This window comes from Lepidochelys kempii, chromosome 1 (genome assembly GCF_965140265.1).
Source record: "Lepidochelys kempii isolate rLepKem1 chromosome 1, rLepKem1.hap2, whole genome shotgun sequence".
Classification (NCBI taxonomy): Eukaryota; Metazoa; Chordata; order Testudines; family Cheloniidae; genus Lepidochelys; species Lepidochelys kempii.
Genome location: NC_133256.1, coordinates 135,416,977 through 135,441,511, shown reverse-complemented (window position 1 = coordinate 135,441,511; position 24,535 = coordinate 135,416,977). Strand labels below are relative to the sequence as shown.

The 24,535-nt window shown below is 42.5% G+C and overlaps 1 protein-coding gene across 4 annotated transcripts in view; it reads right to left on the bottom strand.

Annotated features, from left to right (window-relative positions):
- The window catches only part of GLRA2 (glycine receptor alpha 2), a 164,067-nt gene that overhangs the window by 21,508 nt on the left and 118,024 nt on the right, over nucleotides 1-24,535 (bottom strand). For all 4 annotated transcript variants that reach the window (XM_073355350.1, XM_073355359.1, XM_073355369.1 and 1 more), the window contains one exon: nucleotides 21,544-21,693. In XM_073355350.1, the coding sequence (XP_073211451.1) occupies nucleotides 21,544-21,693 (150 nt within the window). The remainder of the gene's footprint in view (nucleotides 1-21,543; nucleotides 21,694-24,535) is intronic.

Here is a 24,535-nt window from a genome sequence, read left to right as displayed (position 1 = left end):
AAAAAAAATCTTCATGTCAGCTATCTTTAGTTGCCTCTTCCAGAATTCAAACTGATGGGATGAGACCTTCTGCATTAACCTGTGTAGGGGCAATTAGCAAAGTCTTTGTAACATGATGTCTTACAATGACCCACTTAGTTTTGATAATCCTCTTTGTTGGGTGGGGTGAACCACTCTTCCTGTCTGAGTTCACAAGTTCAGACTAGGCATTTTTACAATGATAAAGCAAAACTTTCAGATAACAAGTAAGATTAATGCATGAAGCAACTTACAAGCATTTCTAGAGTCATGCTTAGACGTCTAACACCCATCTCGAACAATACTAATATACAGGTGAGCTGGTCTGATTTCCAGCTATGAATTCATCAGTGCTCAGCTGACACCTACACACTTGGCAAGAGCTGGCACCTGGTCTGTCAGCATCACACCTGCTTTCCTAGCAGATTGAAGTCAGTGATACTTTTGTGCAGTGAATGCTGGATTGGGCCCCTAGCAAGACACGAGCATTTGCAAAATCAGAGTTCGTGCACTTTGTATCACTAATCTGTCCATCTTGCTTTCATCTAATACTTAGCTTCTTTATTTTAGTTATGACCTCTCTTGATTCATTTTACATGCTATGTTCTCACCCCCACCTCTTTTTCATTCACAGTGGGATATGTGCACATTCCCAGCTGCCCCAATGGACACTCACTCAGTTCTAAGACCACTAAGGTTAAGTACTACTAAGTACTTCATGACCAATTTTGGAAAGGTGCTAAATAATTCATAAATGTTAGTGCTGAGTTGACTGGTCTAGCTAAATATAGAACCTTTCTGAATTGGGCCTTCCATCCTGAGGAGAAACAGCAGACCGCTGCATGACTCCATTGCAAAGTTCAAAGCTCCATTGTCTAATTTATTTGCAAGTATAAGAAATAGCCAAGAGGTGACATCCCTACCAAGCACTCTGTAGACATAACTCTATTTGCATTCTAACTATGGATTACAATGCAGGACTGCAGACTGTTTAGCTCAAGCAGGTAACATCTTTCTTTTGCTCTCGGTGTGAAATTTGAATTAATATTTTCACAATTATGCATTTCTGGCCACATTATTAAAATTGTTTTCAAGTACAGACATTATACCCAATAATGATATTACTCATAATAAATAACTATTACTACTCCCCTCTTCTTATTCAGATCCCGCATGATGACTCACTTCTGCTGTGATTGCTACAAGAAATTAGTCACACACACACACACACACATCAGAAAAGATGGCTAGGTAAGAGGCCATCTGGAGATAGAAAATACATAAAAAATACATGGGAGGGGTAGTGCAGCCACCAAAGGAATTGTTAAAGAAAGACAGGAGAAAGAGTAGTGAAGCACAGTGTTGGAAGCAGAGGAGTTAAGGCCAACCAGCCGTTTTGAAGGCAGCAGACAAATCAAGAAGAAAAGAATGCCTTGAGCTTAGCTAGGAAGATGTTATTAGCAGGGATCCTAGAAACCAGAGTTTGCCACAGAAAAATGTGGAATTTATATTTTTACGGAGAATCTTTAGTTCTTACATTTTGAGAAAAAATAAAAACATATAAAGTAGAAACTCGTTTATCCAAGCCTTCATTATCCAGCTCTCCATATTAACCGAACTGGGGCTGACAGCCCAAGCCCTGCACAGTAGCGCTCAGGCTGTCAGCCCCGAGTGACTGGGCTTGGGCAGTGGGCCTTAAACTCTCCAGGTTACCCAAATTTTTGATGGTCTGATCTGGCAATTAGAGCGGATAAACAGGGTTTCACTGTATCAGTAAAACATTGTGTTCCACTGATAGTGTACATATTTTTATCTATAGATAGATGATAGACAGATATATAGAGAGATATTGTGGCTAGGGAAACAAAAGCTCAGCATTTCAATGTGTTTTTATTGGAGAATTTTGGATTTTTTTATCATAGAAAACTAGGCTCCCGGTCATTAGTAGTCTTGGTAAGGCTGGTTTTGGAGTGAAGGGAATGAAATCCAGTTTTGATGGGATTAAAGAGAGAACTAGAATAGATGAAGTAGGAAAGATTTCAAGCAGGACAATAAAGCTAGGATTTCAGAGGCGAGGGAATTTCACACAAGGATTTCAGAGGTGAGGGAAATGATGTGGTAACTGAAGAGTCAGGTAGGGGCAAGGAAAACCAGAAGACAAATATTGTGCTAGCTGGTAATGGCATCACTCTTTGTTGGCTCTTTAAAATGGGGATTAGAGTCTGTACTGGAGCCTCCCTGGCCTGCTGGGGTGAGGACAGAACAAAGCCTGTGAGAATGAAACTCAGCAGATGTAGTAAACAAGAAAAGTGACAGTATTTGATGCAACCCAATGCTCTGTTAAGCCTGAAAACAGTGATCATAGCAGAGCTGGGTCTATGCTAGAATTATTTGTTGTATAGCTCATTTTTATCGGCTTGAAGACACAGGTAAATTGCACTGCAGGGGTCAGACCTCAATGCAAGCATGATGAGGAACCAGTTACAGGTTACAAGGGAGCAGTTAGGTGAATCTCTTGGAAAGTGTCTGTTCAGCTCTGCACAGTTAGAGACATAAGAACTTTTTATCCAGGAGGATAAAAAAGAAAACCAAAAAACTTATTCTCCTAGAAAGATGGGAGCTTTGACTTGTAATTTAGCTTCTCTCTAATGAACATGGACTGCAATCTCCATTCTTAATTAGCAATTCTTTTGGCAGATGAAGATTATGGAGCACCAGGAGGCAACTCTCTGTTACTGATCAAGAAGGCACAGCATTAAAAATGAATGAGTGACTCACAAACAGAGTGTTCTAGTAAATGAAATGACTTCATACGGACAGCTGAGAGATACCCATGTTGGAAAACTACATGCAGAACCGACAGAAGAGTAGGTTGCGAGGACTGACCAAGAAGTGAGGTGCAACTAAATCAGAGTACGGGTGTCAGAATCTGGCCCCAGGAGTTTAAATTACAAGTAGTAAGGCTTGCAGATTTGAATCAGAATTACAAAACCACCACTCTTTCGCTCCTTCCCAAAAAAAAAATAAAAATTAAGGGGTGAAATCCTGACCTGGCTGAAGTCGATGACAGAACTCCCACTGACTTCACTGGAGCCAGAATTTCACCCAAGAAGTTTTGCAAACCATCAAATTCTCAGCCTAATTAATACAAGGCACTTTTGGTGTGGTCTACACTGCAAGAAAAGTGGCCCAGGCTGGCCCAGGTCAGCTGATTTGGGCTTGTGGGGCTTGGGCTGTGCGGCTATAAAATTGCAATGTATTTGTTGGGGCTCAGGCTGAAATCCTGGCTCTGAGACCCCAGGAGTGGAAGGGTCCTAGAACTTGGCTTCCAGCTCAAGCCTGAATGTCTACACTGCAATTTTATAGCCCTGCAGCTCAAGCCCTGCAAGCCTGAGTCAGCTAACCCGGGCTAGCCACAGCTGTGCCCAGGGTCTTTTATCACTGCATAGGTGCACCCTTTGTTTTTGCACAATGTTGTTTGGACAAAATCATTACAGAATGCTTTTCCACTGATTACATTCAATCTGCAGCCTTTTTTCCCCTCTGGAGAATGGGATTAATTGGGTCACATATAAGTGTGCATTTCATGGATCCTATTAGACAATTGTCCACCTCCCACATTTACCACATAATTTGAAACAATTGGTGTTATATGCTCTGGAGAGGGTCAGCACCGGCGTGGCGGACTTGTTGCAGGTCAGGATTAAAATACATTGGTCATCTTGCACAAGCCTTGCCTACATGATGCCTGGCTGCAGTGTGTTTGTTACTCTCTCACTTTCCTGCAGGAATCCGGTTGTATTTATTTATTCTGAAACACTGTGGTTTAAAAAAAATGCAAAATTCAGAGGCGCTATGCAGATGACATGTATTCAATTCCATGGCTTGGACTGTCCCCTGAGCTCAGAAGGACCCATCCTCGCATGGATCGCCTCACTCCCAAATGGAAGTGAGGGCTCGGCCCTCTTTACAACACTAATCCTCCTGAGTCCTATGGATGATATTCCCTGGGTCCTGGATCTTGGCAAGGAAGGGGACAGAGATTGGGTGGGATGCGGGGAGGAGTGAGTGGGCCACATTCAGGGCAAACAGCATCTGCCCTCCAGCCCTATGGAGCTTAAGCCAAAAAGGTAACAAATCTTGGGAGTGCATTATCTTTTCCACAGGGTGTCCATTACGCCCCGGGAGTCCTGGGGGCAGCTGTCAGAGATACTCCCTGGAGCTTCCCTCAGTTTGTTGTTGAAAAACATTTTTTGATGACAATTTTTCCAATCAGCTTCACTCCAAAAGATGAGCTGATCCATGAGACATTACTCATGGAAGTAGTCATTACTAAAAGAGTTTTGCCATTGACTCTAGTGGGAGCAAGATTGGGAGCCTGGGTAGACAGAATGCAATTATTGAGTTGAAGTACTCTTCTGATAGAGAATTAGGATTACCTTATTTAAAACATTGGGAAAAATAAGGGTTTGCCAATATAACTTAGGCCCTATTTGAATCACAAGATGATTGTCAAATAATTACAGCTGAGTTGCAGTCAAGGCATGGAAAATCATGGAAAAGTAATAACCTTTATTACTTGCAGATGACAGTGGGAGCCTGGTGCATGGCGGGGCTGACAGCTGGAGCTAATTAACATAAAAATTGCAGTGGAAGCCTAATATTGCGGGATTTGCAATTTCATAAATTAAGCAGGGACTTAAATATAACACATTTCTTCAAACAGGTGCATTTAAGTTTGCTCTTGTTGCTTTTAAACATCAAAATATTCACTTTGCTTCCTAACTTCTTTTCCAGTTTAGCTTGCCCTATTTTCAGTTTGCACTCTCCTCTAGGTACAATAAAGAATGAGACATTTGCACCCAGCAGGGGAGCACCTTTCACAATTTGGAGAACTGCAGAGTTCATTTCTGATGTGTTCCCTGCTGTTTATGAGTAAATTCTATGACAAACTCACTCAAGTGAAGTGCAAACTCTTTAGTAATTTAGGCTTGTCACCCTAGTACATATTATTTCATGCACTACATGTTTGGTAATAACATGATAGGACTTGTTTCTAAAGCTAAACTGGCTCTTTATTAAGAGATACACTTCACTGTATATACTCCCTGGCTCATCTCAGACATGTCTTTATCCCCAGGTGTGAAACATGCATCCATCTCATATCAGCTCTTAAATCTTCTGGGATTACTTCTTGGTACTCTCTAAAAAAACAGTCTTGATTTGCACACACAGCTCATCCCTCCCCTAGTAGTAGGGGGTAACCTCCTGTGACACTTGCTCCTTGTAATCTGGCCAACCCTAGATTATGAATTGTTTTATTGCCTGTAGCACCCCATATTTTTGGTGCGGTGTTGGATTGTGTGGAGCCTCCCATCAGAGATGCGAAGGTATTGTAGCATGTCTATAGATTCTAGCTCCAGTTTCACAGAGCCATCTGTCTACCCTGTGCAGTGCATCTGCCACGAGTAGTGACTTTCCTGAGCAGTGCCTTCCCCTCACCTCATAGCACTGCAGTCTCAATAACATGTTGTAGTCACTTGGGTGCACTTAGCAATGGTGGCTTCATGGCACTCTCTACTGGTTTGTGCTCAGACTGCATGTGCACCTGTGCCCCATCACTCCACTCCAAAGAGCCCTGCTAGTAGTAGCTCCTTCTCATGAGAACGTAAGAATGGCCCTACTAGGTCAGACCAAAGGTCCATCTAGCCCAGTATCCTGTCCTCTGACAGTGGCCAGTGCCGGGTGCCCCAGAGGGAATGAACAGGACAGATAATCATCAAGTGATCCATCCCCTGTTGCTCATTCCCAGCTTCTGGCAAACAGAGGCTAGGGACACCATCCCAGCCCATCCTGGCTAATAGCCATTGATTGACCTAACCTCCATGAATTTATCTAGTTCTTTTTTGAACCCTATTATGGTCTTGGCCTTCACAACATCCTCTGGCAAGGAGTTCCACAGATTGACTGTGCATTGTGTGAGGAAATATTTCCTTTTATTTGTTTTAAAACCTGCTGCTTATTAATTTCATTTGGTGACCCCTAGTTCTTGTGTTATGAGTAGTAGTAAATAACACTTCCTTATCTACTCTCTCTATACCAGTCATGATTTTATAGACCTCAATGATATCTCCCCTTAGCCGTCTCTTTTCCAAGCTGAAAAGTCCTAGTCTTTTTAATCTCTCCTGATACAGAAGCCATTCCATACCCCTAATAATTTTTGTTGCCATTTTCTGAACTTTTCCAATTCCAATATATCTTTTTTGAGATGGGACGTCCACATCTGCACACAGTATTCAAGATGTAGGCGTACCATAGATTTATATAGAGGCAACATGATATTTTCTGTCCTATTATCTATCCCTTTCTTAATTATTCCCAGCATTCTGTTCACTTTTTTGACTGCCACTGCGCATTGAGGGGATGTTTCAGAGAACTATCCACAATAACTCCAAGATCTCTTTCTTGAGTGGTAACAGCTAATTTAGACCCCATCATTTTATATGTATAGTTGGGATTATGCTTTCCAATGTGCATTACTTTGCATTTATCAACACTAAATTTCATCTGCCATTTTGTGGCCCAGTTACCCAGTTTTGAGAGATCCTTTTGTAGTTCTTCGCAGTCTGCCTGGGTCTTAACTATCTTGAGTAGTTTTGTATCATCTGCAAATTTTGCCACCTCACTGTTTACCCCTTTTCCAGATCATTTATGAATATGTTGAATAGGACTGGCCCCAGTACAGACCCCTGGGGGACACCACTATTTACCTCTCTCCATTCTGAAAACTGACAATTTCTACCCATTGTTTCCTATCTTTTAACCAGTTACCAATCCATGAGAGCACCTTCCCTCTTATCCCCTGGCAGCTATCTTTGCATAAGAGCCTTTGGTGGAGGACCTTGTCAAAGGCTTTCTGAAAATCTAAGTATGCTATATCCACTGGATCCCCTTGGTCGACATGCTTGTTGATCCCCTCAAAGAATTCTAGTAGATTAGTAAAGGGAAATCATGCCTCACCAAAAACATGTTGACTCTTCCTCAATAAATTATGTTCATCTATATGTCTGACAATATTGTTTTTTATTATAGTTTCAACTAGTTTGCCCAGTACTGAAGTCAGGCTTACTGGCCTGTAATTGCTGGGAGCACCTCTGGAGCCCTTTTTAAAAATTGGTGTCACATTAGCTGTCCCTCAGTCATTTGGTACAGAAGCTGATTTAAATGACAGGTTACAGACTACCGTTAGTAGTTCTGCAATTTCACATTTGAGTTTCTTCAAAACTCCTGGGTGAATACCATCTGGTCCTGGTCACTTATTGTTGTTTAATTTGTCAATTTGTTCCAAAAACCTCCTCTAACGATACCTCAATCTGGGACAGTTCCTCAGATCTGTCACCTAAAAAGAATGGCTCAGGTTTGGAAATCTCCCTCACATCCTCAGCCATGAAGACCGATGCAAAGAATTCATTTAATTTATCCGCAATGGCCTTATCATCCTTGAGTGCTCCTTTAGCACCTCGATCGTCCAGTGGCCCCACCGGTTGTTTAGCAGGCTTCCTGCTTCTGATGTACTTAAAAAAAATTTGCTATTACTTTGAGTCTTTGGCAAACTGTTCCTCAAATTCTTTTTTGGCCTTCTTAATTGTATTTTTACACTTCATTTGCCAGTGTTTATGCTCCTTTCTATTTTCCTCACTAGGATTTAACTTCCACTTTTTAAAGGATGCCTTTTTGCCTCTCACTGCTTCTTTTACTTTGTTGTTTAGCCATGGTGGCTCTTTTTTGGTTCTCTATGTTTTTTTAATTTGGGATGTACATTTAAGTTGAGCCTCTATTGTGGTGTCTTTATCTGAGCATATCCTCTTTCTATCAGGCTCTACTGGCAAATGCTGTGGGCTGCTGGCTTTGCATCAGTGCTGCTCCTAGGCCTCCTTCTTGGGCATTACACTGTACCTCTAGCTGTTCCCGTGGGCTGCAGTACTTCAGGACTGGTGCCTTACTCTTTTAGTGCCTGTTCTTGGGTCTCTGGCCATTCCCACATTGTATCATTGTGTGTTGACTGTGTCAAGAGTTCACAGGCTTCCAACAGGAGTGCACAGAATCTGGAAAGATAGTTTGACCATCACTATACATCGCTGGACTCCTTTCAACGTATTTTGGTGTGTTCATTTCCTTAATCGTTCTCTGCGTCTCACGGTCTGGCTGGAGTCCCACAAAAGTCAGATTGAACATCTGATGTTCAATATAGGGGATCTCCAGTTTTCTTCAGCTTTTCTATATTCAGCCTAATATTCTACTCCCAGCACCTATTTAGGAGATGTCGCAACTTGGTATCATGGTCCTGTATTGCCTCTTCCTTGCCATCTCCTTCTCCTATGATAAGAATGTCATCAATTACAATCTGGATGCATGGGAGCCTCTGTAGCGCCTGGTTCAGTTTCACTGGAACACTTCTGAGCAGAGGTGACCCCTCTCTGCTGATAATTGGGGGGCAGAGTGAGGGTAGTTGGCTTTAGCAGGGTTACAGAGTATGCTCAGTACAAACCAAGTAGCAAATGGGGGTGGGAGGAGGCATGTGACCACGCATGGCCCCACCAACACCTGTTGGCTCTTCCCCTGAGTCTGAGCTGGTGGCCACAGGCATTCATACCCAGCAAAATAAACACCTGCAAAAAAGTGTGGAAAAGGTTGCCAGATGGCTGAATGGCTCATCTAGCTCAATATGCCAGAATCCATTCTTCACAATGAACTCTTTTGCCCTGGATAAATCGGGCAGCATGTCCTCAATCATTGGTAATGGGTAGTGACTTCTTTTCAATGCATGGTTCAGTTGTTTTTGGTCAGTGCAAGATCCTCAGTTTACTTGAAGGTTCTCTCACCACTAGCAGGCTACTCGTCCACTCTGTGTTAGTTTCAGTGGGTCTAATGATGCCTTTTTTGGAAGCTTTCCAATTCCTTCTTCAGTGGCTCCCCCTGGGCTAAGGGAACTCTGCATTTTGGTAGTATCATGGGCTGCACAGTCTAACTTTAGCTTTCCCTCTAAATGTCCATCTTCTTGCAGTATGAATTCATATTCCTTTAGAATGCTGGGCAGGGCCCACTGTGACTGTTTTCTCTCCTCTCTCACACTGAGGGTATTCTGGTGTTGTCCAGCAATCAAATCCATGGCTTGCACTGCCCTTGGTGCCCAAGAGTGGGTGGTATTCCTGTGTGTCAGCTAACATCACTTGTTTCATGGGTTTCTTATCTACAGCCTACATTTGCTCATTGGCCTCAGAATAGTTTTACTGTACATCACTAGCACTTGGTTACATTTCTCCAGTGTAATGTTGCTGCGTATCAGTGTTGCTGAGATTATGTTGCAGCTGGCTTCACAATCCATCTGGAATCAGACTGTTCATTGGTCTAATAGCATGGTTTCAGATGGCTGGCAGCCTTCTTCTGCAATGCATGTGTACTGAGAGTCTTTGGATATGCTAGTCACACTGCAGACATCTTCCTCTTCATTGGAAGTCTCTACATCTCAATCACTGCATTTACTGCTGCTTTTTAGTTCCTGGAGTAGCTGTGGCCTTGGGACATAAAGTGGTCTGTTGCCCACATCCCTTGCACCGTTGCCCATAGGTGGGGCATTTTTCATTATGCCTTTTGTGTTGTTTTCCACAGTATAAACACCGCTCAGTCTATTTCAGTCATTTGGTTTCAACATTTTCAAAATGAAAAAAAATCTGGTTTTCTGGTTTGAAATGACTTTTGTATTTAATATGTAAGCTACGTATCATAAAAAAAAATTAAATAGAAAATGGCCAAAATGAAAAATTTCCAGATTGTCAGAACAAAATATTTCAATAGCCCCAAACTGAATTTGTTAGGGGATTTTTGGTTGGCTTCTCCCCACCCTCCAGCTCTCAACTTTTCATCCCAGTTTGGTAAAGGAAACTTTTTTGAAATCTCAAAAATTTTAATGGGCCAGGAAAACTTTCCTGCCCTGCTCTATTCACAGCCCTTGATTGCTCTGCATTGCTAGCCTACTGCTAGGCACAAGAATTTCTTCTCACACCTCCATGGAGCTTTCAACACAAGGAGGCAAAAGGCAAAAAAGTGTAGGCAAAATACTTTCTTACAATCAAAATGTCACTCACAAAAGAGCATGGAGTTTGTAGTTTGATCTAAATACATATGGACATACACTAATCTGTCACAAGTATTAATGAATCAGATTGACTGTGCATTCATACATACAGTAATAGAATTAGTTGAACTAGTCGTTTTAAGCAAATTATTTGTTGGATTTTCCCCTTTCCCCCCTTTGTGTTTGGGAATTGTATGTGAGCCCTTCAGGATTATTACAAATTTGTTCATTAGTCAGAATCACTAGAGAATCATTTTTATAAACATACTGAACTAGGGGTTGTTCTGCACATGGCTGGGGGTATCCCGTTTTCTTTTTGGGAAATATGGTCACCCTACTTAAACTACTACAGAAACAAAGAAGGGCGGTGCGAGCAAATTTAAGAACCACTGCTGTAGAGAGTCATCCTCCGACTGCACGTTGTGTAGTTCAAGAGCCCACGCTGAAGAGACTCCCTTGGATGAAGGGATCAGCTCACTGAAAGGCCCCAAAGAAAGCCAACCTTAAAGAATTCAGCGTCACTCCCTGAAAGGCAGATCTGAGGAAGAACCTCAACTAATTGCTTAAGGATCTACAAGTCACTGGCTTGTAGACATTGCTTCATGTTTCAGCAGCCTAGGCCCAACCCTCCAGCATTCTATAAGCCATGAATCCCTGGCAGTGGTCTAGATGACTCACAGACCTTCAATAAAAGGACACCTCAGCTAATTGGTTAGCTATTGTCCGTGCAACCAGCCCCTGCCTATTTAGCAAGACCATGAACTGTCAGATATGGGGTTCTGATATAGGCCAGGCCCTGGGTAGACCCACAACCCCCCTGAATGCCTGACACTCTTCAAACGCCATTGTGTGAGCCAAAAAGGTGCATGGTGCTAGTGATCCCTTAGCTGTGGATACTGCTTCTAGGAATCAAGATTCAATACGGCCACCAGCATCTGGTTGGGCACCTCTGTGACCTCCAGTGCTAGTTATCAGAATCGGTCGACCCTGAAGCAAGGATCAGGAGTCTCACGTTGCACCTGACAATTGTTTTCTGGGCAACGAGCTCATCTGAAATGGACTGTATCATCTCCATAAGTTGCCCTCTCCCTGGCCACTTTGGACATGGTTTCCTTCCTGGCCTCTTGCTCTTTTCTCTCTCCTTCCTGACCTCCTCAGTTGCATCCTGGTCCAAGATAAGGAACACATGGCTCCTTGCATCAAGTGGCTGCAGTGGTTCTGTTAACCTGTTCTGCTGCCCCAACAGATCTTATCCCAGCCCTGCAGCCAGCCACCCATGTGTCCTGCATAATTGAGCAGGGTTCGGTCATTGCCAGACTGCTGCCTATGACCCATGTTATCTGCATGCTCTGGTCCTCTTTGGCTGCTAGAAACCAACAAACAAGAAGTGGCCCTGAGAACAAGGCTCCTATCATGGCTCTAAATTTCATGCCAAATCCCACAAGACCTCAAGCCCATCCCAGAAGACCTGTGGAGGCTGGAACTCTTGTGGGATCCAGCCCATGCTATCCTTTTCATCCTCTCCTGTTGTGGGAGCCACCAAAACTCACTCATTAGGCTCAGGGCCCTCCTTGCTTCAAAATCCCTGGCTTTCTCACTCTCCTATTCTCCTTCATCTCGAGACCTTCCCTGACTAACACACACAACCAAGAAACAGAGTAGCTGGGCAAGCCCTTCTAGTGTGAATATGTTCCTTGCCACACAAATACCCCATTCTCACAAAAAAGGGCATGCATGGGCAGATGAAATCACAAGTTGGTTTAAGCTAATATGTTTGTCAATAGATTATCCCTGCCATTCACCAGGCTCTATGCAGTAGTACAAGTCTCACTGTAATTCAGAGCTAAACACCAATTTTGGTATATTTATCTTCTGTTAGCCTTCCTGTGTAGTTACAGTAGAGTGCTCGTGTAATTGCCTTCAAGAAAGAAAAATTACCAGAATATCTGCAGGATGTTTATCTACAACAAAACCTACTTCCTTTTTAATCCATTAAGTAAACAAGAGGTTAAAGAGAGAGGAAGTCATTCAGATTTGGACTCTTGTTTTTCACAATGAAACTCACGTGCCTGAGCTTGCTATGTGAGTGCCAAAAATAGCACAGCAAAAAGGGTTTTCCTCAAGCACTTCCATTATTCACATGATGCGGCATGTTACATAATGCAGACTGTGCATGTTAGACCACAGAGTGCTGTACACAAGGATGTTAGAGTATAAAAATGTCCATTGGGGACAGTAGTACTGAATGTTTTAAAGGCAAAGCCAGGCTTCAGAAGCTGTCTATTACTACATACAAGGCTAAGAAACTTTAGAAAATGAATTATTCGGCAGCCCGATAAAAAGAGGATTTCAATTAAAGTAGAGACACTTCTTTATAAACAACCTTAGTCTGTGTTTACTTTCTCTCTCAGGTTATGGATATGTAAATATTTTATCTTGACAAATAGTCATACTGATTGTGTTTGAGTACTGCAGCCGCCTGTCTATCAACTGACCATCCCACCCGCAAAACAACATACCCTTTAGGCTGCTCTACCACAGATCTCAGGCCTGGTTTAGTAGGAGTGTCATTTTCTGATATAATAATTTAATCTCAGACCTAATATTTTAATCTGAGTAGAACACTCATGCCAATTTATATGTAGAAGTATGTAACCCACTGGTTAGTGGCAGCTAGACACATCCCTCTGGGCCCGATCCACAGGGGATGTAAGTCCGTTATAGCCTCCCACTGCAGAACTGAGCTCTTTAGTTCAAGCCGTGGAAAGCTGTGCTTTTAGTGCTGCCAATCACCAGGTCAATCCCTGGTTTTAGCCAAAATGGCAGCCACAATACATACATTAGTGCTAGGAGAATAATTCTCAAATTATTTGCAATGTACTTACGTGCATAGGAGTACAAAACACTATTGTAAGATCCAAAAGTGCAAATATCCACTTATTCCTTTTACCTTCACCTTGTTTCCTTTTTATATATGAAATTGGTATTCCTTTTACAATGGGTTTTTAACACTGCACGGAAAACTACACAACTGTTTAGGACAGGAAGTGACAACTATAGCCACCTGAAACTGCACAGAGAGAATGTGATCCCCCAGAATGCAATGTAGATACTGGGAAATGTCCTGATTCTAGGAAAAAATACCATGGGATCTTTAATGATTACACATGGTCAGGAGCAGCTCAGGTTTTATTTTGTCTGAAAGTTGACACCTCCCTCTAATAACTCAATGCTCTGCACTGCAATGGTGAGGCATTGGTTCACTACTGAAGCAGAGAGAAGAAAGCCACTTACTGGTTTATCAGTATTACTTCCTGCAGCAACCTAGGCTTTCCTTGGAGATCACTTAGCCAAGTACTGGTTGGGTCTAACTCTCATCTCATAAGCCAAATAAGTTCATATTTCCTGGCTCTCCACTGGAACTCCACCTCTGACTTTACTACCTTTTCCACAAACCACTTCTCCACTGAAGAATTACAATTCTCCTATTTCTCTTAGGGGTGTGTATTATATATATATATATATATATATATATATATACATATACATACACACACACACACACACACACAGCACCAATCATCAAAGTCGAGAGCAGTGGTTCCCAAACTTGTTCCGCCGCTTCCCGCAGCCCCCATTGGCCGGGCACAGCAAACCGCGGCCAGTGGGAGCTGCGATCGGCCGAACCTGCGAACATGGAAGGTAAACAAACCGGCCCAGCCCGCCAGGAGCTTTCCCTGCACAAGCGGCAGAACAAGTTTGGAAAATACTGGTCTATAGGAAGGCTCCTGGTGACCTACTCATAGAGAACCTGGAGGCAGCTATTGTAAGAAGTCTCATGGGCTCTACAGGTAAAGTGGATATGCAGAGCCTGCACATGAAAGTCCAGGTTCTCCATCAGGTCCCTTTGGACCTATGCAGATATATGTGGATCTTGGGGGATCTCTAGTGTGCAGTTCATGCTTGCTGTTTCTTCCATGGAGAGACAATCCCTTCTCCCTAAACAGAAGACCTCAGAGCAAACTCAATGAGTGGAACTGTTGCAGTTTTCTTCCCCTTAGGCCCCATCTCATGGGTTTACTCTTGTAGATCACAATCTGTTTTTCTGCTCTAGCCCTAGTGCTATGAAACCATAAACAGAGGCTCTAGTGAAGACTGTGAGGGTTAGCAAGATGTCTGTGCATTCTGTTTAAAGCCATATGTCTGCGTGAAGCATTAAACCCCCATGAAAGTTAAGAGACCTCCCCATTAAGGATGTGTATGAACCTAGTTGGTTACTCTGTTGTTCACGTACCACATGTAAACCTGTGGAGATGGTATATATGTTTGTAACAGACTGGCTTTGTGTGTGTATTCACGTTGTGCTCTGGGAGTTGCCTCAGAGAGGAACAAGAGCTCGTGGCAATTAAAGGAGATCTCGATTAGGTCAATGAAAGTGGCCTTGTAATCCTTCCTCTGCAGGTGTGTTATTTAGAAGCTGTCTTCTGACTGCAGCATGCGCATTTCACTGTAAACTCTGTCCAAGCCTTTCAGGGCAGTGAATGATGACCCAGCAAACCAGCTATGTGTTTGTGAGCCTTCTCAAGGCCCCAAGAAGTGTAAAAAAAATATAATTACGAAGGCCAGAAAAGAATTTGAGGAACAGTTAGCCAAAGACTCAAAAAGTAATCGCAATTTTTTTATAAAAAGAAAAGGAGTACTTGTGGCACCTTAGAGACTAACAATTTTATTTGAGCACAAGCTTTGGTGAGCTACAGCTCACTTCATCGGATGCATTCAGTGGGGAGATTTATATACATAGAGAACATAGAATCATAGAATATCAGGATTGGAAGGGACCTCAGGAGGTCATCTATCCAACCCCCTGCTCAAAGCAGGGCCAATCCCCAATTTTTGCCCCAGACCCCTAAATGGCCCCCTCAAGGATTGAACTCACAACACTGGGTTTAGCAGGCCAATGTTCAAACCACTGAGCTATCCCTCATGAAACAATGGGTGTTACCATACACACTGTAACCAGAGTGATCACTTAAGGTGAGCTATTACCAGCAGGAGAGCAGGGGACGGGGCGGGGGGAGAACCTTTTGTAGTGATAATCAAGGTGGGCCATTTCCAGCAGTTGACAAGAACGTCTGAGGAACAGTGAGAGGGTGGGGGGGGATAAACATGGGGAAATAGTTTTACTTTGTGTAATGACTCATCCACTCCCAGTCTCTAGTCAAGCATTGCTGGCACATGATGGACAAAACACCTACAAAATCTCTATCAAGCATTCTTACAACTACAATACCCACCTGCTGAAGTGAAGAAACAGATTGACAGAGCCAGAAGAGTACCCAGAAGTCACCTACTACAGGACAGGCCCAACAAAGAAAATAACACAACGCCACTAGCCATCACCTTCAGCCCCCAACTAAAACCTCTCCAACGCATCATCAAGGATCTACAACCTATCCTGAAGGACGACCCATCACTCTCACAGATCTTGGGAGACAGCCCAGTCCTTGCTTACAGACAGCCCCCCAACCTGAAGCAAATACTCACCAGCAACCACACACCACAAAACAGAACCACTAACCCAAGAACCTATCCTTGCAACAAAGCCCGTTGCCAACTGTGTCCACATATCTATTCAGGGGACACCATCATAGGGCCTAATCACATCAGCCACACTATCAGAGGCTCGTTCACCTGCACATCTACCAACGTGATATATGCCATCGTGTGCCAGCAATGCCCCTCTGCCATGTACATTGGCCAAACTGGACAGTCTCTACGTAAAAGAATAAATGGACACAAGTCAGACATCAAGAATTAGAACATTCAAAAACCAGTCGGAGAACACTTCAATCTCTTTGGTCACTCGATTACAGACCTAAAAGTGGCAATTCTTCAACAAAAAAACTTCAAAAACAGACTCCAATGAGAGACTGCTGAATTGGAATTAATTTGCAAACTGGATACAATTAACTTAGGCTTGAATAGAGACTGGGAGTGGATGGGTCATTACACAAAGTAAAACTATTTCCCCATGTTTATTCCTCCTCCACCCCGCACTGTTCCTCAGATGTTCTTGTCAACTGCTGGAAATGGCCCACCTTGATTATCACTACAAAAGGTTCTCCCCCCGCCCCGCCCCCTGCTATCCTGCTGGTAACAGCTCACCTTAAGTGATCGCTCTGGTTACAGTGTGTATGGTAACAACCATTGTTTCATGTTCTCTATGTATATAAATCTCCCCACTGTACTTTCCACTTTATGCATCCGATGAAGTGAGCTGTAGCTCATGAAAGCTCATGCTCAAATAAATTGGTTAGTCTCTAAGGCGCCACAAGTACTCCTTTTCTTTTTGCGAATACAGACTAACATGGCTGCTACTCTGAAACCAATTTTTTTTCAGTACATTAGAAGCAGGAAGTCTGCTAAACCACCAGTGGGACGATCGAGGTGCAACAGGAGCACTCAAAAGGCGATAAGGCCATTGTGGAGAAACTAAATGAATTCTTTTAATCGGTCGTCACGGCTGAGGATGTGAGGGAGATTCCCAAACCTGAGCCATTCTTTTTAGGTGACAAATCTGAGGAACTGTCCCAGATTGAGGTGTGATTAGAGGAGGTTTTGTAACAAACTGATAAACTAAACAGTAATAAGTGACCAGGATCAGCTGGTATTCACTCAAAAGTTCTGAAGGAACTCAAATGTGAAATTGCAGAACTACTAACTGTGGTTCGTAATTTATCATTTAAATCAGCTTCTGTACCAAATGACTGGAGGAGAGCTAACATGACGCCAATTTTTAAGAAGGGTTCCAGAGCTGATCCTGGCAATTACAGGCCGGTGAGCCTGACTTCAGTACTGGGCAAACTGGTTCAAACTATAGTAAAGAACAAAATTGTCACACAAATAGATGAATATGATTTGCTGGGGAAGAGTCAACATGTTTTTTTGTAAAGGGAAATCATGCCTCACCAATGTACTAGAATTCTTTGAGGGGGTCAACAAGCATGTGGACAAGGGGGAACTAGTGGATAAAGTGTACTTAGATTTTCAGAAAGCCTTTGACAAGGTCCCTAAGCAAAGAAAGCTGTCATGGGATAAAGGGAAGGTCCTCTCATGGATTGGTAACTGGTTAAAAGATAGGAAACAAAGAGTAGAAATTAATGGTCAGTTTTCAGAATGGAGAGAGGTAAATAATGGTGTCACACAGGGGTCTGTACTGGGACCCGTCCTATTCAACATATTCATAAATGATCTGGAAAAGGGGTAAACAGTGAGGTGGCAAAATTTGCAGATGATACAAAACTACTCAAGATAATTAAGTCCCAGGCAGACTGCGAAGAACTACAGAAGGATCTCTCAGAACTACGTAACTGGGCAACAAAATGGCTGATGACAATTCAATGTCAATAAATGCAAAGTAATGCACATTGGAAAACATAATCCCAACTATACATATAAAATGATGGGGTCTAAATTAGCTGTTGCCACTCAAGAAAGATCTTGGAGTCACTGTGGATAGTTCTCTGAAAACATCCCCTCAATGCACAGTGGCAGTCAAAAAAGTGAACAGAATGCTGGGAATCATTAAGAAAGGGATAGATAATAGGACAGAAAATATCATATTGCCTCTATATAAATTCATGGTATGCCCACATCTTGAATACTCTGTGCAGGTGTGGTCGCCCCATCTCAAAAAAGATATATTGGACTTGGAAAAGGCTCAGAAAAGGGCAACAAAAATGATTAGGGATATGGAATGGCTTCTGTATGAGGAGAGATTAATAAGACTGGGACTATCCATCTTGGAAAAGAGACGACTAAGAGGGGATCTGATAGAGGTCTATAAAATCATGACTGGTATGGAGAAAGTAAATAAGGAAGTGTTATTTACTCCCTCTCATAACACAAGAACTAGAGGTCACCAAATGAAATTAATAGGTGGCAGGGTTAAAACAAGCAAATGAAGTATTTCTTCACACAATACAGAGTCTGTAGAACTCTTTGCCAGAGGATGTTGTGAAGGCCAAGACCATAACAGGGTTCAAAAAAGAACTAGATAAATTCATGGAGGATAGGTCCATCAATGGCTATTAGCCGGGATGGGCAGGGATGGTTTCCCTAACCTCTGTTTGCCAGAAGCTGGGAATGAGTGACGGGGAAAGAATCACCTGATGATTACCTGTTCTGTTGATTCCCTCTGGGGCACTTGGCATTGGCCACTGTCAGAAGACAGGATACTGGGCTAGATGGACCTTTGGTCTTCCCAGTATGGCCATTCTTACGTTCAAGATCTCTGCTTGGCAATCATCTACACTGTACAGATAGGCGATCAGCTGCCTCTTTGTCAGCATCTCCCCAGGAACTTGCTGGAGATCTTCACCTGGTGAACTGATGCTGCGCGGAGGAAGTGGCAGGCCTGGTGTGTGACTCTGGGGAATATGCAACATCTCCCGCTGGCCCAGTGAACATTCCCCAAGAGCAAACCACTGTGGTGGTTGTTCTCTGGACCCAGTTCATGACTACAGATACCTTGATAATGCAACTCCATTGGAGCCCAGCCTGCCAAAAAGTGGGGCCAAAAATACTGCAGAGGTACACAGCCTGTATATGGATGATCCTGGTCTTATGTGCAGTAGGGGCAATGCCATCATGGAAATCCAGGAGAGATCTCTGTAGATTTTTCCTTAGGAAAAAGGGAAATCAGACCCTATGCTGGTCTCATCTAGGTGTCTCCAAAAGGTTAAAAAGAACTGCACAGCAGAGCACCTACTTCAACTAGTTTTGCTATTTTGAATTTGGTTTCCAGGAATGCACATTATGCTTGCCATATAAAGCAATTAATTTTACCTTGCAATGAGAACCTGACAATTCTCTTGTTATTGTCAGTTCTGTGTATGTCAGTTCTGTGTATGGTCACACCTGGGGCAAAAGCACTCTGTTCACATGGCAATGCCACTATTCAATCTTCTGAGTTGCATATGGAATCCAGCCTGGCTAATGGCTCCACCTGACAACAATCAGGTTATTGAATGATACAGGGAAGATAGCAGAAAGAGCTCACACCAGGAGCTGTGTGGGTCTGCTCTGATCATGAAAGCTGATGCTTCTTCTATAACGCAGCAAAATCTCCTGAAATCACTTTTTTACTGACCTTGGTCAGAGTCAGAGGCATAAAACAATAGCCAGTTGTAGAGCAGAGATGAGCTGTGTTTTTGTTTTGGGAAACCAACAACTCCAGGGAGGTTTAGATTCTGGTTCCATTTTATCTGCACCACCAGAGTTTTATAGGTCAGCCACCAGCACTGTATAATGAGCAATATCCCTAAAAGTATTTCTCCCTCCAGTGCTGAGTTTATTACCCCCACCCCCACTTTTCACCCATAATCTGGGTCTATCAGCTGCCAGTACATTACTGCAAAACTGCTAAAATAACACTCACTCTGGGTGGTGTATACTGTAAATATAAAAGGTTTCAGACCAACTGCTCCTCACAAAAGAACAACAATAAAAAAAATCAGTAAACTGGTTTCTTTTTAATTCATGGTGTTCACAACCCAATAAACAAGAGTCAGAGTATGCCGAGAAGGAACACTGTAGGGTTTCAGGTTTAGGAATGAACGTCATGTCAATCAAAGTGCATTTCACTACACGAACCTAGTTTTGTTGGAATACATTCATTTGAAAGATGAGATAAAAGAGATTTTTTCCATCTCCGGGCACTGTCTACTCTCCTGTCTCCACTCACTACACAGTAAGTACATTTACAGGGGAAGCAGGCTACACAATGCAAATGCACTTTTCCTGAGAAAATTGGGGATGACAGTGCCATGAATGTAGTGATGGGGTGGGGGTGTGGAGATAAAGATTGAGCACAAGGGGTCGAAATGTATAGCATAGAACAGCTTTTCATACTCGGGATAGGACTGTATATTTTGCTGTGGCATTCAGCAAAGAGAACACAAGAGGTTACATGTGATGCCATGAAAACAGGCTGTGCTGCAGATTTATGACATAGTTTTCACACCAAGTGTCTCTCTTGGTCCCTCTTTCTCTCTATGGTTTTACCCTTGAGTTTGAATTGTAAATCTGATTCACTTTCCTATATGTTGACGACTCTTTGCTTTGCAAGCCATTCATGTGCTGCACCAACTGGATGCTTTCATTCCCAACAGTCACAGCCAGTGCCTGTCCCCAGATTGTCAGAACAGATAGCAGCAGTGAGAATGGAAATAGCACAACAGTGAAAGAAAGAAAGGCACAGTGAGAGAAGACCATCATGCAAAACCATATGGATTACTTCAAAAGGAAATAAATTGTGAATGGTCAACAAACAAACAACAAACAAATAACAGTGGAAATAATAAAATAAAAAGGAAGTCTTAGAAACTTTATTCCTTGTTGTGAAACACTAGCATCAGAGTTCCTAGGAAAGTCAAGCAAAACCAACCCAAATGGATAGCTGCTCTTGTCTCATTTGACATTCTTTTATTACAACAAAATATTTCCTGTATCTTTCACATTTGATTGACTTACAAGAATCAAATTAACAAAGAGTAAAGACAGGTCATCACAGCAAGTGATCCTAGACCATAAGACTAGCCATACTGGGTCAGACCAAAGGTCCATCTAACCCAGTATCTTGTCTTCTGACAGTGGCCAATGCCAAGTGCCCCAGAGGGAATCAACAGTACAGGTAATCATCAAGTGATCCATCCCCAGTCGCCCATTCCCAGCTTCTGGCAAACAAACAGAGACTAGGGACACCATCCCTGCCCATTCTGGCTAATAGCCATTGATGAACCTATCCTCCATGACCATATCTAGTTCCCTTTTTAACCCTGTTATAGTCTTGGCCCTCACAACATCCTCTGGCGGAGTTCCACAAGTTGACTGTGCGTTGTGTGAAGAAAGAAGAGTATCACAACTACTGTATAACTACTGCTATTGTTGATCAATACACACACTTTTAGGGCTGTGTAGTTATAGTATTGTCACTTGCTAATATTAGCCTGTTAACAACTCATTCCCCTCCAGAGAAGTCAGTATTTCTTCAACTAGAATTACAGTACAAATAAAACAGCTTCTGCTGCCACCACATTACTCTTGGAAATAAAGACTTCCAGTGGCAGCAATTCTGGCACACATGCCTGCAGATTTGGAATTGTATCTACAGCCTCGTATATCTGGTATTTAACACACGAAGTCACAATTGCCTCAGGAAGTCTGGTTGGAGAATGAGACACACAGGATCAATGACCAATCCACTGACACCTATTTATAAGGGTAATGAACTGCAGCTGGAACCTGTTGCAAGTTTTCAACTCCTTTTATCTAGGAGTAATCAGTCACTGGAAAGGAAGCTTTAGAATGTGAGTCTAAAGTAGCTGTACCTTGTTTTGTCTCTTTTGTCTTCTTCTAAGCCTCAGAAACTCCTTGTGCTGCCTTGAAACAAAGTTGACTGCTGCATATTCCAGTAATGCAGCAAACACAAAGAGAAGGCACACAGCCATCCAGATGTCGATAGCTTTTACATAGGAGACCTAGAAGAGAACAGAAACAGAATGCCTGATAAGTCATATATGGAATCACAGTCCTTCTTAAATAGGAGATTATTATTACAGAAAACATCTACAACTACAAACACAAACAGACTTCAACATAGCAGAAGTTCCAGCTTTGTCTCCACGCTATGTCTAGAACATTATAAAGCACACTGATACACCTAGTGGCTGAACAATATACTTCAAAGTAAACATCTGCACTCAATAAGTACTCACAGTTGTCTGAATGACAGAGCAGGTAAGGACACATCATATCTGTCTAACTCTTCAGTACTTTTAGTAAACACATTGGCCAATTCTCTGCAGTGGGTCCCTTTGCACATATTATCAAAGCTACTTTGTTTCTTTGCTGTTGGTCACCTTTTCACACTTCTAACAGGGCATGCCCATTTAATATGTTTTTGCATATGAACAGCTTCAGCCTTATGGGTCTGACTGAAACCCATAGTGGTCTATGGGAGCATTTCCATTAATATCAGTGTGCTAAAGATGGCCCTATGCACAGAGGGCTTAGAAGGCCGTATGTGCAAAGGAATTAAATATTTTAAGAATTGCAGAAAGGATACAGGGCTTTGTCCTGCATGTCACTGGGCAGCACACAGAGAATTTCAGAGATTCTGAGCACTACTACTTAGCATTCCCTGGAGGCTAACCTGCTGCCCTGAGCATATGAATCTAGTCATGCCTGCCCCTGCAGTGTAGAGTGGCCAAACTGGATATGTCAGTAGGGTGAGATAGGGTGGGGCTAGTAGCCTGGTATAAAGTTAGGAAACCAGGCATTTAAATTAGATGCAAAGCAGGTGTATTTGAAGTTGCAGGCCACACCCTTGTAGGAATGTTCAGCAGCAGTATTTAAGCACTCTGCACAGCACAGTGCAAACCCCTCCATGTTCCAGGCAATCTGGAAAGCATGGGCCACAGGCTGAGATATATTAATAATCAAGCCACTATAATTTCTTCAAAAACATAGCTGTAATTGGCATTGTGATTGTTTGTTAGCATCTTTAAAGGGGCAGCTTGTTTTCATGTAGAAATACCTTAGTAATCACATTAGGAATGCGCAAACACCTGGAATGTGCTGCCACAGACATTGCATTGTGGGACATGAAGCCCCAAGGATCAGCATTTCTGATTGAGCAAATCCTGTGCTCATGTGCATAAGGCACTGAGGGCAACCTAATAAAGGAACTCTGGAGTTAGCCTGCCTGCCACTTATGTAGTGCTACTGTAAATTACATCCACACAGTTGCTGAGCTAATTGGATTATTATAACTCCACCTTGCTCAGCTGAAATCACGTGAGTAGCAACAGCAGCATACTTGATAGCTGTCCAACATCTGGCTGGGATGATTTAGTTGGGGTCAGCCCTGCTTTGAGCAGGGGTTGGACTAGATGACCTCCTGCTGTCTATTCCAACCCTAATCTTCTCTGATTCCCTTGACTCTGCATGACACAGCACTCAATGAGGACAAGAAAGCAATCACAATGTAATACTACATTAAAAAAAGGGCAAAAGTCCTATAATAGGGTAGCATCAATCCCTTCATTTCCAAAGCACTATGCATCATTCTACCTATGCAATCCTAGTAAGTGACTGATGTAGCTAAAAACCCATGTAATGCTTTGAAATCAACCTTTGTGCCTTTTTCCAAGTTCCCCAATACATGGAACAATCTCTAAGTCAGGCCCTTTCCCTCTGCTGGTTCAAATACTTCTAAAGGATTCACTTCTTCTCCAGGCCCATACAAACTAACTCATGGCAGTCACTTGTTGTTGTTGTTGTTTTTTGGTACCACAATGTAATGTAAGAGATCCCATTGGCTTCCAAGTCTATTTTCTCTTCCTTCAATTCTGCCCTATTCCTCACCAAACAGCACTATTTCTCCAGCCTCCTTGACTTCCATACCCACAATCCTAGCTGTTTCTTTGTCACAGCCGGCATATGAGGTGAGATTGTTCCCTACTTGTGCCATTATCCATCTACAGTGAGCTAATGCCCCAAGGTAATTCCTGGACACGAAAACCACAGCGGTTACCTTTGAAAACTTTCCACTTTTGCCCTTGATATCTAGTTCAATTTACCTCAGCATTTCCTGTAATTCCTTATATAGGAAATACTGCAAATTCCGAGGAAATATTTTCTCTCTCTCTAGTGTAATTGAAAAGGTTTGGATTTTTTTAAGAGTGACCTCCAGAAAACCTTTAAAAAGTCCTAGCATATTGGCTCACCCTACTCTATAGAGTATTTTAAGAATTTGATGTTTGGAACCATCGCCTTGTTCAGTTTTATCACATTCAGGAAGTCCATTAAGCATTTCTTGTATTTTTCTTTCTTTAACTCACTCAATTGCCATGTACCTTATGTTGCAGAGCTTCCGCTCTAGTGACTTTTTTAGAGCGTTAATGGCTCCCTACCAATCACACCATAAATGATATAAATTATTCAGATGCTCTGTAAATGTTTTAGGATGAGTTAATGAGGAAAGTTTTTCAGAATGAGGTCTGTCTGCACCAAGAACAAGACATGATAAGGCTGAGCATAACAAATGTGACAGAAGAATTCCTTTTCCTTTTTAGCATTTATACCTTTCTTATCTTCACTTAGTTGATATTTGGCCAAACTATACTGTACATATGAAGGACTAATTTTTGCTCTGACATATTTCTGCAAAACCCAAAACTCCATTCATTGGAGTTCCCTAAGTTGTAAATAAGCACAGAATTTGGCCCTTTAAAAATCAGCTGTGTTTGCAAGCTGTCATAGGGTGACTGCCCTGTTTAAAAGGAAGCACGGTTCAGTTTACCCATGATTAATAAACTG